This window comes from Gossypium raimondii, chromosome 1 (genome assembly GCF_025698545.1).
Source record: "Gossypium raimondii isolate GPD5lz chromosome 1, ASM2569854v1, whole genome shotgun sequence".
NCBI classification, from domain to species: domain Eukaryota; kingdom Viridiplantae; phylum Streptophyta; class Magnoliopsida; order Malvales; family Malvaceae; genus Gossypium; species Gossypium raimondii.
In genome coordinates this window covers 4,588,801-4,606,469 of record NC_068565.1, presented here as the reverse complement: position 1 = coordinate 4,606,469, position 17,669 = coordinate 4,588,801, and the positions used below count along the sequence as shown (strand labels likewise).

The following is a 17,669-nucleotide window of genomic DNA, read 5'->3' as shown; positions in this document are numbered from 1 at the left end:
AATTCAGTGATAGTAGGTTGCTTGGTAATAGAAGTTATTGTTCAATATTTCACGCGACTCTCCCAGATGGGATGATCATTACGGTAAAGATCTTCAAGTTAGAGTTAGAATGAGCTTTTAAGAGCTTTGATGTTGAATGTGATGTTCTCCGCAACATTCGTCACAGAAATTTAGTCAAAGTAATAAGCAGTTGCTCAAATGATCTTAATTTCAAAGCGTTGGTTCTTGAGTTCATGCCTAATGGGAGTCTTGATAAATGGTTGCATTCCAACAACCAATATTTGGATATCCTACAAAGGTTGAACATAATGATATATGTTGCATCTGCATTGGAATATCTCCATCACGACAATGCAACACCCGTGGTTCACTGTGATTTAAAACCCAACAATGTTCTATTAGATAAAGATATGGTTGCGCATTTGAGTGATTTTGGCATCACCAAACTCTTATGTGAAGAGGTTTCAATGATACAAACCATGACAATTGCAACATTTGGATATATGGCACCAGGTGATACTTCTAACCAGACTCCATGTTTATTTTTCCATTTTCAATGTAAGCGTAGCATGTGCATAACAAAAGGGATCATATATGTTAAGATTTGAGTTTCAAACATATTAAATGTGACTTTTTAAGGAAGCAACTAGATTAAATCCCAGTTCAATTATAACATGCAAGCATATAATGTTTCGTATATTTTATACGGATTTTTCATTATCAAGATATCTTTGAATATTCATAATGTTGTTTTATATTCATACACGAATATGGAATCGAAGGAATTGTTTCGACAAAAGGTGATGTGTATAGCTTTGGTATTCTTTTGATGGAAATCATCACAAGAAAAAAGCCCACAGATGAAATGTTTGAAGGAGAAAGAAGCTTAAAGAGTTGGGTGATAGAGTCGAAATCATCTTCGCTAAATCAAGCTGTAGATCCCAAGTTGTTGAGCACCATTGGAAGGGAAGATTTAAAAGTCCAGAATTGTGCCTTATCCATTTTGCAACTGGGCTTAGAATGTTGTTTTGAGTTACCAAATGAGAGGCTTCATATGAAAGAGATTGTTACAAAGTTAAAGAAGATCAAAGTGAAGTTATTAAGAGATATAGAATGAGTTCGATGAAGTGGTAGCTATCAAGTTGACTAAAATAAACATAAGCTTTGCTTTCTAGAAATGTCTTTGATAAATATTTATACTGATGCTTTGTTTTGCTATAAAGTTTATTAATAGTTATTTTTGTATTTTGTGAATTTTTTAAAAAAAGAAATAAGTTCAAGCAATTAGTTACAATAAAGTTGATGGGAATCTATATTAATCATTGTTGGATGAGTATTTTCTTCTAACAAAGATTGAGCATGATCAACTTGGTTTTCAAAAGTTGATAACCTGTTAAGATTACTAGGAACAACTTTGGCTATACAATCCGCCAATCTATTATGCTCTAAAAAGACATGCAGAAATTTAAGTTGCCAATATTGTTTTGCATAAATCATGTATTAAACAAAGTTCAAAAAGATTATTATTAATCGCATAACCATTCCCAATTATATCAATTAGAAATATTAAATTTCGCTAAATTTTTATGATCATTTGTAATAATTTTATGAAATTGTATTGGTGCAATTTTTTTCTTTGTAGAATATAGCTACAAATTATTAAATGCTCAATATCAAAACATAGAAAATTTTGATCTCATTTTTCAATCTTTGCATAAGGTTTTCATTTATTTTATTTTAATAAAAATAGTTTTTTATAAGCCAAACAAATCTTATTAGAAGAACAAAAATATAAAGCAGCACATAAAAGAGATATCAACATAGAACACGCTTGATACGTATCTTTCTGGTCTTCAACCAATACGATGTATTGGTTAAGATTTTGATGCGTATCGACCATTCTAGTATGTTTTAGCTTGTTTCAGTCAATATTGACTTATACTGATTCATATCGGCCTTTCTTGAGACATTGTGCAGTGTGTCTAGAGACAATTGATAGATTGCCTCAAGACATGACTTGTCAACGACTATATAACAACTATAAAAGCTAGGGGGAAAGTTTATATCTAAGTCTTAAGAAAAGTATAGTGTTATAAATGTTACACATTCGTCTTGAAAGGTATTAATTCTTATAATGATTTGGGAAATCATTAATTGAGGTATACTAAAATAATGGAGGTAAGCAATTAGAGGTGAGCTACTTAAATTGAAATGCCCAAACTTTTCTTTTCTTTTCTTATTATTTAGAAAAGTTTACATCCCGTAAAAAAAGATGGCCGGGTTATCCAACGAGTACCATGGGAATTGTTATCTAATTTGTTGATTGCCATTAGATTTTCACCCAATGAAATAAATTGAGAAACTTTTTGTGGTAGAAATAAGAAGACAACTCCCTCCATTGAATTTGCCACAATAGAAGTAACAAGATTACTTGTTCAACAATACAACACATTGAGAATGTGAGAGGTATAACATAAATATAATGTGCATCAACAATTATGCATGAGATCCTATTTCTTTAAAAAATTATTTTTAAAACAATAAAGGTAAGGGATTGAGTCATCGCTATGAGAATTCTAATTTTCGGGACTTCTATTTTGTGTCTATTTGCAAAAACATCATAAAAACTATGTTTTTTTTGTAACCTTTTTAGAAAACATCACGAAAAACAATATTATCCGCGACATTTTCTAAAAAGCTACAGTAAAAAGATTCATGAAAGAATGCATTTTTAATGAATAAATAAATAATTTCTAATAAATATTTTTATTGTTTTAAAAAATAAATAAATAATTTTTGAAAATTTTCATTTTCTTGTATTTTTAATGAATAATTTTAGAATCATCATTAAAAAGTTGTAAAAAGACCAAATAGAATATTTTAACTATAATTTAGAGTCAATTTAGATATTAACCCTTGAGTTAACGTGCCACATCACTTTCAAAGATGCAACGACGGTTAATGGACAAGTGACCAATACGTTATAACTCGATACTGTTAGTAACTAAAACGTAACTTCTTGTAATTCAATGATAAAAAAATAAATTTAACCAAAATTGAGTGACTATTTTTACAATTTACCCAAAGAAAGACTTTAAAATGCACAACAAAGTCCAGGAAATTTAGGGATCGGTTATGTTTCCATACCAGACCTTAATTATCCTTGAAGAACAAAACTGATAGCTTCGTTGTCCAATTGATTATAAAATTATCCCAATACTGAAGTTTCTCTCAAATTAGACTATTATATTATAAGGTGATAAGCACTTGTTGATGTTTTTAAACGACATAGTGGAAAGACTTTAGATTGCTCAAAAGTAAGTCAAGCCAATTATTAGTCACCCAACAAAGGGGTCGAAAATTGGTAACCATTATTCAATCTAGGGCAAAGTATAAAAATAGTCACCCAATTATTAGTGTGTTTCTATTTTGGTCACTCAAGTTTAAAATTTTCTATTTTAGTCATTATCATTATTGAAATTTAATATTTTGATCTCTCCTTTGTTAAATCACTAACGGTGGGCCTTTTTATTGGATAACAAGTTTAACCCTCCAATGTTGATAGATTCTATCAATTTAGCCTTAAATCTAAAAACCAACAAATTTAGCTCTCAACTTTACACATTCATCAATTTAATTTTACTTCTTGAAAATTCAAAATAAAAATATTTAAAAGTTTATTTTTTGATAAATATGCATACTAAATGAATACCCATTTTCTCTTATTTCTAACATAAAATTTATTTATTAAAATAATACTTTTATAAATAAAATATTTAAAAAAAACCCTCACAAACAAGACTTAAATCATATTCAAACTTTTCTCTCTATCTTTTTTTAGTTTATTTTATAAATAATAAATTTTATTATATGTCTGACTTTACTCCTTGTCAAATTTGTCAAGCATTGGGCATCGCCTTTGCCCACACCATCAGCACCAATACCCTTTACTTTGAGCTCATCAATTTTCACATCCTCCTTTATTGCACCATCAAACTAGGAATTGGTTGTAGAGTTCTCGACATGGTCTTCCACCTCTTGGGTCATCAAGACCTTATTCTCGCCTATATATCCTTAATCATGCACGCCCTCAAGCATAACCTCATACATAACAAACTCATTCTAGGCAATAACCTAAAGACATTGATTCTCACCCTTTTCGACATTAGGTTGTTGTAACACCCCTAACTCGTGTTCGTCGCTGAAATAGGGTTACAGAGCATTACCAGAATTTACAAAACAAATAAACAGATATTTCATATCATATAGCATTCATATCCGAAAACAGTCGTAATCAAGCATAATGTTCCTTATGTGAGCCCTCGAGGCCCAACATACACATTAAAAACAAGTCGGGACTAAATCAGGTACTCAAAGAATTTTTCAGAAAATATTAAAAATTTTCAAAGGTGCATGAGACACACACCCGTATGGCTAGGCCATGTGTCTCACACAGTCAAGAGACATGCCCGTGTCTCAGGCCATGTGGGTATTCAAAATAGGGACACACGGCCGTTTCCCAACCCATGTCCAAACTTATGAGCTCTATGACTTGTCACACGGCCAATCCACACACACGTGTGCTAGGCCGTGTAAGCATTCTATTTTGTGCAAATTTAATATACAGGGGACACACACCCGTTCTGCCTGTGTGGCCAAAAATAGGTCATTTCCAAGCCACATTTCTTACCTCATTTATCATCAACCTAACACAACACTTACACAACATCAAGTCATAACAAGGCATTCAAATCAAGCTAAAAAAAAGTTTTATACATAACATATCAACACATATATCCAAGTATTCAAACTTGCCAAATTGACCAAATACACATATATGAATATTTTTACCAAATATACACTCTCTCATACCAATCATCAATATGCTTATAAATTATCCCATATTCAACCACATCAAGCACACATCAAACATGATAAGGCCACAAGTATATATACATCAAAATATACCAAATACAAGCCATACAAATGGCTAATTTCAATAAAATATTGGTATACCATCATTGGCCAAATTAACCTATACATGCCATTATAACCAAAATTAGTTTACTATATGTACCAAAAAAGCTGATGGATAGTGTGAAGTAGCTCCGACCAACTTCCAACCAAATCGAGCTTCTGAATTACTATAAAACGTGGAAAATAAAATAGAGTAAGCATTTAAGCTTAGTAAGTTTGTATAACATGGAATTTAACTTACCATTTATTCACATTTAAGGTAAGCATTCATAACATATCCAAACCAATTTAGCCAAAAGCCTATACACATATCCTCAACATGTTAGTCATGTGAATCTCATGTAATATTCCATAAACATGGGTGAACATAATCACCAAGCAAGTTCCATATACATGTATCATCCCATTTCATGTTTCATTATCATCAATATCATTTCCATGTAATTCAAGTATACACCCATAATTGTTCATTTCAAACTCATATTGTTTCTTATCAGAACTTTGCCCGTTGAACGATTTAAAATATCGTTGGATACACGGGTAGTACACACGAAGTGTACAAATCTATAACCCATCAATTCATGTACTTGTATGCTTATATAAGCATGTAAACGGGAAGCTCTTCTGAGCCATATAACAGGAAAAGGATATAATGTATTTTGGTTATTGGTCAAGAGTTATATCACTTGATTTTTGACAAAGAATTATAACTATACTAGTAATATTACTTGAATAATTATAAGATATTAGTTGCATAATTATGTCTCTTTTAAAAGGGATTATTCGGAAAAGACACCTATCGAAAGTTGTGTCCCTATTAAGAGACATAAGTATTCCTATAAATGGGAGTGAGATTTCAGTTGAAAAAATACAAAAAATTCTCAAAAGATTTTTCTATCATTCCTCCATCTTCTACTATTATTAGATTATTCTATAAAGAATTACTACCGAAATTCTTTATAGAAATTTATTTTTTTTGTTATACTCTGTTTTGTGCTTAGTGAACTATTTCATCAATACAAGTCGCAAATAGTCACCGAGCTTCATTGTATCTTTGAGGTTCATTTGCTTGAAACTCATTTCCACACCGAGTATAGGTAGAGCAAATAGAACCTTAAAGATAGATGTTTGATACACGCCTTGGAACCTTGTTTTATTGCTTTGTTTTTCTATTCGAGTTGTTGTTCATGGTCCGTTTGAGCTCCTTTTATGTGTTTGAAATTTTCCTCACCAAAGTTCCACACCAACATATGGTTAATTTACTTAATTATTTTCTAAGATAGTTTTGGAAATAATGGGAAATGCTAAGGGGGAGATAAAGTTACCTGATGATATAGCTCCAATTGTTGTTTATGTTTTGTTCAACAAATTGTCAAAAGGGAAGATTGTTGAAAACTATGGAATGACTAAGATATACTTGAGGAAGTGTCACTTCCTGAAGCACTGCAATTGGTTAAACTGTTTTCATATCTAGGTGATTGACAATTTATTGAACCGAATTTTTTGGTTGTGCTGATATTGTGGATTTTATCTAGCCCATCAATAAAGATCATGTAACGCCTTGATTATTTAACCTTGTTTCTGTGAATTATGTCATAAATATGTATTTGCTTCAGTGGCTGAGTATTCTGATTGTGTGTTTGAGGTCTTGAGTTCAAGTCTCACTTTTGAAAAATATGATATTTTTTATCCTAGTCTTATCCCTGTTGGGTGGGCTTATGTTATACTTCCGGTACACTTGTATTAGAATGAGCTTGCTGGTTCGAGTGGTAAGGAGTTAACTTGCCTAAAGGTCTTGTGTTCGAGTCCCTGCGGGAGCAAGGATGATAATTTTTGTCTTGGTAGTCTGATAGAGTTTGGGTGGAGCTGAAATTCTAAGCTGGTTGGATGTGGATTAGTGGGAGTTGAAGGGATATTTTATTTAAATATTATTTTATTTTTATTTTCTTTTCCCAATTTTTTTTCCCTTATGACGTTTTTCTATTCTCCTATTGTCAAAATTTTCTTTTTCTTTTCTTTTTGATTTCTGTCATAACCTCCCTTTCAAATCAAGGTGTTTCGGTCTTCCTGTTTTCGTACGGCTTGGTAAGTAGTGGTTGAAAGGTTTAGCATGGGTTAGGGGAGATTTATTTGAAAGCGGTTTTTCTTTTTAACGATGTTGTCTTTTTCGTTAGTATTGATTTTTTGAGTTGTTGGCAACAGCGAATTGTGAGGAACGGAGCTCTCCTCTTGTGGAATCGTAGAATAGAGATCATTCGGGAAGTTGGGTAAGTGATGAACACTCGATTTCCACTGTAGTCAATTTCTGTAATTTGGTTTAATTGAGGAGTAAGACTGATTTTGGGAGCGTGTATTGTGATTGTTAGGTTCTGGTGGTCTCGGGATTGTTGTAGCATAAAAAATGAACCAGGTGTGTAACAAAAACACAGAAAAATAAGGTTCGGTAAAATCCAAAAAAGTGGTCTATCACGCCACATGGGCGTGTGCGACACACGGGATAGGCCAATTTGGGGCCAAGTCGTGTGGGCCACACGAGCAAGGCCAATTTGGGCGTGTAGGCCCACACAAGCATGTAAGCCCAAAATTCTGAAATCTTCTCTATGGTCACATAAGTCGATTCAATCGACTGTGGGCCTTCGGTCGGGTCGGTAAGGGCAAAACATACCCTAATGCATGATACATGTATTCTGATAGTCTGATTTGAGCATTTAGAAATTGATATGTATGGTTTGACTAGTTCGTAATAACATGTATGCTACCTATATATATATATAAGCATGCAAGACTTGATAATTTTATTATATCTATTATCTGCTATTTATATATATATGGGGTGGGATCTATTTATTGGAGGAATGTTCTGTGAGGCCATATTTTGCCCTTACTCTAGCAGCATAGCTGCAAATTATTCTGATAAGTGTCGTGCAGACACTATGTGGTATGTAGGGATGGGTGGGTGTTTTATACCCCACATGGTGTGATAGGATGGTCGGAGATGGTGTGTAGAGGATGGGGGTAAGATTTTGCATATCTGTGTTCTAACTATCTGGTTCTGTTAAGGACTTATGTTTGTATGTATATCTATTTTGCATATGGAAATTCTGAGTATATTTGTATGTCTATCTCTGTTGGGTTACACACTGAGTTTATGAAAACTCACATATGTTATCTGTTTTGTTAAGGTAGTCCTCAGACATAGGCGGGTCGGTGCGACAGAGTCTCAGTGGTGACCACTAGTTCGCGAACTATTTTGATTAACGATGTTTTTAAAAATTTGAATTGTTGTTGAGAGTTTTGTAATTTTGGGACTCTCTGGACTATTTGTTTTAATTTTGGTTTTGTATGTGTTTTTTGACTTTTATACTGTGAGATTTGACAAAACTACGGTTTTACGCAAGCAAATATTTTCTGAAAACACAAACTCGATTTTCAACTTTAACAATATCAAACTTCCGCTGCAAAATAAGTTTTCTGAAAGATCAAATTAACAATATTTCCCTTAACGAAAATAATAATAAGATTGATTTTAAAACCCTTCTTCGTAACACTCCCAAATTTGGCCATAATGTCTAGGCCGGGTTTGGGGTGTTACAGATCATATCACTTCAGGAAACATGTTTAAGGGATCGGATTGGATCAGACCATGTCTATCTAATCGCTTGGATCGAGGAAGTTGAATCGAATTGGAACGTTGAAGACTTAGCTGCCAACAATCATTGTTTACCTTATTCATTATTATAATTTATTCAACTAGTTTAGTTGTTGTTTAATAGAGATTGATATAGATTTTCATTATGTTAGTAAATCTCGAAATCTATATATAATTGAGAGACTTGTATAGGTGATTGTGTAGAGAATTGAGAGCACTTAGTCTATTTAAGCGAAGAATATTGTTTGTAAGAGTGCATTTGATTGTAAAACTTGTGTATTGTGATTTTATAAATTAAGTTCACAGAGGTGAATTTAGTGGTGAGAGTACTAGTCTTCAAAGGTACAAAAGTGAGGAAATTGCCAGTGGGTTGTGATAGATTTAAGATCACTTATTATAAATGTTGGTGATAGTAGATATTTCTCACTAAACTAAGATCCGCAAGCGTAAAAAAACCGAACTACGTAAACAATTTGTGTCTCCTTTTTTTATTTTTTATTTTGTAATAAGTTGAAAAAGTGTCAACTTCGCAATCACTTCTTCCCGCACTCAGATATGCATACTTTTAAAACGACAAAGTGGAAAGACTTTAGATTGCACAACTAAGTTAAGCAGCCGTCCCAAACCAAACCCAACGAAGGGGTAAGCCACTGAATACTTAGAAAATTGGAGAGCGCGCCATTACTGAATCTATAGAGATATGTTCCCAGCACCAATATTGTAAAATTGCTTATCTTTTTATTCCAATAATTTAGTTTAATGCTTATCATTAATCTATTTACAGTGTTCATATCTTAGATATAAAGCCAAATTTGATCCATCTTGGTTAATTGTAAACTAAACTCCTTCTGCTGTTATGATTTAAATTTAAGATTTTAAATTAAAATTCTTGATTTCTTTATTCAATAATGTCCTAAAATAAAAAGTGAATTATTTTCTATGTCATATTATATAACTTTTTTTTTATAAAATGCTTAGAATTATATATCTATAATTTTTGCTAATCCTTATATAAAAGGATAAATATATTTCAATAAGTTTAAACCTGTGTCTTTTTATATATACAGACAACAATATCAATTTTCTTGCTAAAAATCTAGTTAAATGAACCATGCTTTATATTCTTACTTTATGGTGGTGTGTTGTCGAGGGTACTGATAAGACAAGAAAAAAATGTATAACAATTTTTCCACCTCCAACTTTATAAAAAGAAGAAGAAGTAATTTTAGCCATTTATTTAATTTTTCGTCAGTTTTAACTCTTGAAACTACATTATTTGTCAAATAACTTATAATGGATGAAAAAATAACATTTGTTAACTTTGCTGATGTGGCATACATATAGATTACCACGTATATGTTATGTTAGCAATTAATTAATTTTAAAAAATATTTTTATACTTTTTAAATAAATTTAATATTATTTACATCGACAATGTTAATAAACATTAATTTTTTCATTCATTTTGAAATAATTTGATAAACAATATAAGTTTAAAGACTAAAAAAGTCTTTTAAAAAAATTAGAAGCCAAATAAGTTATTAATTCAACAAAAATCAAAATTAAAATAAAATCTTTCAACCTCATTGAATGTTGTAAAAGATTTCATGGTTATTTTAATTTTTGGTCAATATCCTTTTGTTCAAAATTTAATCCATCTTGGATAATTGTAAAGTAACTAAACTCCTCCTGTTATGATTTAAATTTAAAAGTTTTAAATTGAAAATTCTTGATCTCTTTATTCAATAATTTCCTAAAATAAATAATGCAAATTATTTTCTAAATCTTGCTATATCAAATTCTTTTTATAAAATGTCTAGAACTATCCATAATTTTTTTGCTAATAATTATATAAGAAGATAAATATGTTTCAATGCATTTAAATTCACATCCTCCTATACTGACAATAATATTAATATATTCTCTGGTTCTATACCCTCTGTTCCACGTGATTTGCTTTTGCTAGAAGTCATCGATTTCACCTCCAATAATCTCACTGGTCATATCCCAAAAGATATGTTTGATCATCTTCCAAATTTGAAAGGATTGTACTGGAGTCTTAACCTGCTTTCTGGTAGAATTCCTGCCAGTCTATTCAAGTGCAAAGAGTTACAAGTGTTAGCTTTATCGTATAACCAAATGGAGGGGAGCCTACCAATAGAAATTGGGAATTTGAGCCTGCTTCAAGACATCGCTATTGGTCGGAACCACTTTGAAGGTAATATATGCTAACCATTTTTAAAACCTTTTGAAGTGTTTACTTTTTTTTTTAAGTACATTGAGATGCAAGGAACGATTTTTTTTTGTTTTTTGAAAAGAAATTAAGGTAATGAATATAATAATTTAGATATTGAGATTGAAAATATAAATTTATTTATTAAACGAATACATAGTTGAAATTTTTCAAAAGAAGATTGAAGAATAAACTACGACAAAATGATGAGAGAAATATTCTTTTAGTTCCAACTTGACTTGGAAGTGTGTATGACACCTAATATGATGTGAAATACCTTGCTAACGTGCTTTGTTTACTTTAGAAATAATTATTTATTTAGCCCTTCAACTTTATAAAAAAATCATTTTAATTTTTATTTAATTTTCCGCTTTTTAGCTCTTGAACTTGTATTGTTTGTTATATCAGCCCAAAAATGTATGGAAAAGTTAATGTTTGTTTACTTTGCTGACACGTTAGTAATAAAATAGAATTTTTTAAAATTTTAAAATTAATTGTTGATGTGGCATACACATGGAATTTTCAATTCATTTTGGGATGATTTGACAAACATTGCAAGTTTAAGGGCTAAAAGAGATGAAAATTAAATGAAAGACTAAAATGATTCTTTTAATAAAATTGAAGAGCTAAATAAGCCATTATACCTTAATTTTATTATTATAATCCTTGCTAGGAGATGAATTTTTAATTTGATATGTGAATTTTATAATTGCAGGTGAAATTCCTAAACAAATTGTGAATTTAACTCTTCTTATGTCGTTTGATTGTTCCCATAGCAATTTTACAGGTGAATGTATAAGAAAGAGTTAAATTATTTCCAAATTATTTTTATTAATTTGCAACTTTTACTGATAGTTTTATTAATTTGAACTTTATTTTGCTCAACCGCTTTCTGTGTTTTGATTATTCTACAATAATTATAAAATTTTCATAGTCATTGCAATTAGTATATTTCTTTTTTTTAAGTCCATTATTTACATTTACCCTGTTGAGGCCAAACAAAACTCCAAGGGACCAAAAATCATATTTGATTTATTTTTATGTTCTTAAAATTTTAAATTTATCAAATCAGATAAAAGGAAAACAAATTTAATTCACCATTATGTTCTTAATTATTTTATTTGACTTATAAATGTTTGTTCTTTATCATTTATTTCATCATTATTTTCTATAACTTGAATGAGAAGTGATTGTATGAAACTGTGATTCTACGTAATCTCTATCCCTTTCCAATAAGAGAATGATAAATCAGATTTTTCCTCTTAATTTTAACTTTTTAGTTGGATTTTAAATTTTTCAAGAAGAAAAGCTAAAATTAGGAGGAAAAATCTGAGTTGTTATTCTCCTATAAGGATAAAGATGACATAGAATTGTAATTTCATACAATCCTTCTCATTTTGAACTTATTCCAACTTTAAACCTAAAAATTCAATTTAAAATTACTTGAAGTACTTTAATATTTGCAAGCGCTCTATAAAAACAATTTTATTGTGAATTAATTTTTTGTAAATATTGTTGATTCATATTTGATACACTAATTGTCTATGGTTGTACACATTATAAAAAATATAAGCAAATGTTTCATATATATAAACTATTTTCTTCCTCATATTTGTCTAATATTTTTGTTTGATAAAATTTGTGGCAGGTATAATACCACGTGAGATTGGCAACCTAAAGAATCTAAATTGGTTGGATTTAGACTTTAACAATCTTACTGGTTCTATCCCTCCACATGTATTTAATATTTCAACTTTAAGGATGATTGCTTTGGATATAAATCAGCTCTCTGGCCATCTTCCATCAAACATGGGCCTTTTACTTCCAAACATGGAGCAATTATATCTTGCTAGCAATCACCTTGTCGGCTCGAACTTTCTTTTCGATAGCAACCCATTTATTAGTGGTGAACTTCCAAGAGTGGTAGGAAATGTCTCAAGTTCTCTTGAAGAGTTCTCTGCTTATTCATGCAACATCAGGGGTAGCATCCCCAATGAAATTGGAAACTTAAGTCACTTGATAAGCATTGATCTCGGAGGCAATAAATTGATAGGACAGATTCCTACTACAATTGGTGGATTGGAAGAGTTGCAAAGTCTTTCTCTTAAAGACAATAAGTTAGAAGGATCCATCCCATCTCAGTTATGTCATCTAAACAAATTGGCTTTCTTGTTCTTGACCAATAACAAATTGTCTGGACCAATACCTGCTTGCTTAGGTGATCTCACTTCATTAAGGCAACTATTTCTAGACTCCAATAAGTTTTCCTCCTCAATACCTTCCACGTTGACAAGGCTTAACTATCTCCTCATCCTATACTTGTCTTCAAATTCTCTAAGTGGTCCACTGCCAACTGACATTGGAAAATGGAAAGTTTTGACTAGTTTGGATTTGTCGAACAATCAGTTCTCAGGTGATATCCCAACTGGAGTTGCAGATCTCAAGGACCTCACTCATTTTTCCTTGTCCAATAATAGAATCATGGGTTCTATTCCTGAGTCTTTTGATGAATTGTTGAGTTTGGAATTCTTGGACTTGTCAAGAAATAATCTATCTGGAGAGATTCCCAAATCCTTAAAGAAACTCCGTTATCTCAAATATTTCAATGTCTCTTTTAATAGACTTGAAGGAAAAATTCCTGAAGGAGGATCATTTGGAAACTACACAATCGAATCATTTAAGGGTAATGAAGCCTTGTGTGGTGCAACTCGACTTCATGTTCCAAACTGCAAAACAAGACCTCTTAGAAATTCCAAGGCAAAAACTAAGCTGAAGCTCATAATATATGTAGCTCTGCCAATTGCCTCCACAATTTTGGTTGTGGCTCTGATAATCATTATCTTGCAAAATAGGAGGAAAGACAAATTGCCAACTCAAGAAGACATGATACCTTTAGGAACGTGGAGACGGTTTTCATACCACGAGCTTCGTCAAGCTACTGATGGATTCAATGGTAGTAGGTTGCTTGGTAATGGAAGTTATGGTTCACTATTCCAAGGGACTCTCCAGGATGGGACGGTAATTGCGGTAAAGGTCTTCAAGTTAGAGTTAGAAGGAGCTTTTAAGAGCTTTGATGTTGAATGTGATGTTCTCTGCAACACTCGTCACAGAAATTTAGTCAAAGTAATAAGCAGTTGCTCTAATGATCTTAATTTCAAAGCGTTGGTGCTTGAGTTCATGCCTAATGGGAGTCTTGATAAATGGTTGTATTCCAACAACCAATATTTGGATATCCTACAAAGGTTGAACATAATGATAGATGTTGCATCTGCATTGGAATATCTCCACCATGGTAATGCAACACCCGTGGTTCACTGTGATTTAAAACCCAACAATGTTCTATTAGATGAAGATATGGTTGCTCATTTGAGTGATTTTGGCATCGCGAAACTCTTACGTGAAGAGGTTTCAATGATACAAACCATGACAATGGCAACATTCGGATATATGGCACCAGGTGATACTTCTAATCAAACTCCATGTTTATTTTTCCATTTTCAATGTAAGCGTAGCATGTGCATAACAAAAGGGATCATATATGTTAAGATTTGAGTTTCAAACATATTAAATGTGACTTTTTAAGGAAGCAACTAGATTAAATCCCAGTTCAATTATAACATGCAAGCATATAATGTTTCGTACATTTTATACGGATTTTTCATTATCAAGATATCTTTGAATATTCATAATGTTGTTTTTATATTCATACACAGAATATGGAATCGAAGGAATTGTTTCGACAAAAGGTGATGTGTATAGCTTTGGTATTCTTTTGATGGAAATCATCACAAGAAAAAAGCCCACAGATAAAATGTTTGAAGGAGAAAGAAGCTTGAATAGTTGGGTGATAGAGTCGATATCATCTTCGCGAAATCAAGTTGTAGATCCCAAGTTGTTGAGCACCATTGGAAGGGAACATTTAAAAGTCAAGAATTGTGCCTTATCCATTTTGCAAGTTGGCTTAGAATGTTCTGCAGAGTTACCAAATGAGAGGCTTCATATGAAAGAGGTTGTTACAAAGTTAAAGAAGATCAAAGTAAAGTTATCAAGGGATATGCAACGCGTTCGATGAAGTGGCCATTGTTAAATTGACTAAAATAAACATAAGCTTTGCTTTCTAGCAATGTCTTTGATAAATATTTATACAGATGCTCTGTTTTCCTATAAAGTTTATTAATAGTTATTTCTGCATTTTGTGAATTTTTTTAAAAAAGAAACAAGTTCAAGGAATTAGCTACAATTAGGTTGATGAGAGTCTATATTAATCATTGCTCGATGAGCATCTTCTTCTAACAAAGATCGAGCATGATTAGCTGGGTCTTCAAAAGTTGTTAACCTATTAAGATTACTAGGAACAACTTTGGTCATGCAATCTGTCAGTCTCTTATGTTCTCGCAGGACATGCCGAAACTTAAGTTGCCAATATTACTTGCATAAATCATGTACTAAACGAAGTTCAAAAAGATTATTATCAACCGCATAACCGTTCTCAATTATATCAATTAGCAATATATTTAGGAAGTTACGCTGAATTTTGATGACCATTTGTACTAATTTTATGAAATTGTATTGGTACAAATTTTTTTTTAAATATAGGTACAAATTATTAAATGCCCAATATCAAAACATAGCAAATTTTGATATCTTTTTTCAGTCTTTGCATAAGCTTTTCATTTATTTTATTTTAATAAAAATAATTTTTATAAGCCAAACAAATATTATTAAAAGAACAAAAATATAAACAGTACATAAAAAGGACATCAACATTTAACACACTCGATGCGTATCTTTTTGGTCTTCAACCAATACTAAATAGTATAGGTTTCATTATGGTTAAGATTTTGATGTGTTTTGACAATTCCAGTATGTTTAAGCTCGTTTCAGTCAATACTAACTTATACTAGTTCATACTGGCTTGTACCAATTGATAGGAGCTGCTTGTCTTGAGATATAGTGCAGTGTGTCTAAAGACAATTGATAAATTGTCTCGAGACATGACTTGCCAACGACGACTATACAACAACTATAAAAGCTAGAGGGAAAGGTTATATCTAAGCTTTAAGAAAAAGATAGTGTTGTAAATGTTATACCTTCTCCTCGAAAGGTACAAATTCTTATAGTAATTTGAGAAATTATTTGATTAAAGGATACTAAGTGGAGGTAGGCAATTAAATGTGAACTACTTAAATTGAATTGCCTAAGTTTTCTTTTCCTTTCCTTATCATTTAGAAAAGTTTACATCCTGTAAAAAAAATGATCGAGTTATCCAACGAGTATCATGGGAATTGTTGAGAAACTTCCTATTTTCACAACGAGTATCATGCCTAAGCAATTAGAGGTGAACTACTAATATCCTTCCTATTTTCACACACATTCACGTAATTTGTTAATTGCCATGAGATTTTGAAGCACTCTAATCTAACTCAAAATTTTCACCCAATGAAATTTATTGAGAAACTTTTTATGGTAGAAATAAGAAGATAACTCCCTCCATTGAATTTGCCACAATAGAAGTAAAAATTACTTGTTCAACGATTCAACACATTGAGAATGGGTTTTCATAATAGAAAATATCAATAATATTTTTTATTTGGAATTGATAATTGATAATTAAGCCTTTTTCATATCTAAGCAGAAAAATCTAATCAATTAATACTAATTTCATCAATCATTCATCAATAGTAACATTTAGAAATTTTAACAGTTTCAAAAATTAACACTCGAGTTAGCTAAACTAGATTAAAATTACAATAATCTCAAAAATATAAAATTCATGAAAAACAAGATTAAAATTACTCACCGTGTAAAATGAGAAGGTTGGCCGAACATGGGACTTCAACAATGGCTGCTCATATGTTTTCTTCTGTTCTCACGGTTTAGAAAAAGACTTTAGATTGCACAACTTAAGTCAAGCTATAAAAGTCATGGAAAATTGGTTGGCCATTATTGAAACTATAAAAGTGAATTGCAAAATAAAAAGTCCAATTTATTTTGAAGTCATTGTTGTATCCATTTCTCGTAAATTCGATGGCTCAATATGGAATTTTATTAGTCAATTGCATAAAAAACAACTTGATAAAGATCTTGTCCAAGTTAAATCATAGATACAAATTATTAGTGTGAGACGAAATTAAAGAAAGCTAAGTTTGCTGCGTTACTCATAGAATTGCAATCAGTAAAATTAGCTGATTCTTTTTCTTAGTCCTCGTCTGTTCTGAAGCTGCGGTAATTATGTATTTGTGTAGAATTATAAAGTAAATAATTAAAAATTAAATATACTTTAAGCAAAGTTTTTAGAACTAAAATGGTGGTTGAAATATTGGTTTGTATAGTTGGATTACAAATTATTAAAATATTAAAAAAACGATTCAATCAGTTTTTTAGTCTAGTTCTAATATTGGTCTGTACTGGTTTGCGAGTGAACTGATCTAATGCCTCTCTCCAGACTGGTATCATTGCCAGTTCAATAGGTTCAGATAACCATGACTCAATCTACATTTTTATCTGTACCATTATTTTAAGTCTTTGATTGAGTTGATATTACGAGTCAGACGAGCATCAACTCGGTTAGAGAAATTATGGAAATGTTCTTTTGTAATTAAATAAATTATATTATTCGGGGGTACTTTAATCTTTTACTTTCTTAAAAAAATAAAAAAAATATACATATTATAATATCTACGCCAATCACATTAGCAAAACCCTAAATTAACCACTCAACCAAAGTTTTATTTTGATTTTTCATATACAATTTAATTTTATTATGCACACTTCATCCATTGTATATATTAATAATGTTATTAGTTGAGT

General features: G+C 31.2%; 1 protein-coding gene across 1 annotated transcript; it reads left to right on the top strand.

Moving 5' to 3' along the window:
• The first annotated feature begins 233 nt into the window (after positions 1-233).
• Positions 234-14,991, top strand: LOC105786672 (receptor kinase-like protein Xa21). Its single transcript, XM_052629418.1, has 4 exons — positions 234-513; positions 10,593-10,844; positions 12,508-14,316; positions 14,573-14,991. The coding sequence occupies exons 1-4, from the start codon at positions 234-236 to the stop codon at positions 14,929-14,931; spliced, it is 2,700 nt and encodes an 899-aa protein (XP_052485378.1). The 3' UTR covers positions 14,932-14,991.
• The last annotated feature ends 2,678 nt before the right edge of the window (positions 14,992-17,669 follow it).

Excerpts from the sequence above, each read along its gene's own strand:
- LOC105786672 (XM_052629418.1), top strand. The coding sequence starts at position 234 with ATGCCTAATGGGAGTCTTGATAAATGGTTGCATTCCAACAACCAATAT. Across the intron at positions 514-10,592 it reads ATTTGGATATATGGCACCAG|AAGTCATCGATTTCACCTCC; the intron begins GTGATACTTCTA and ends TGCTTTTGCTAG. Across the intron at positions 10,845-12,507 it reads TGGTCGGAACCACTTTGAAG|GTATAATACCACGTGAGATT; the intron begins GTAATATATGCT and ends AATTTGTGGCAG.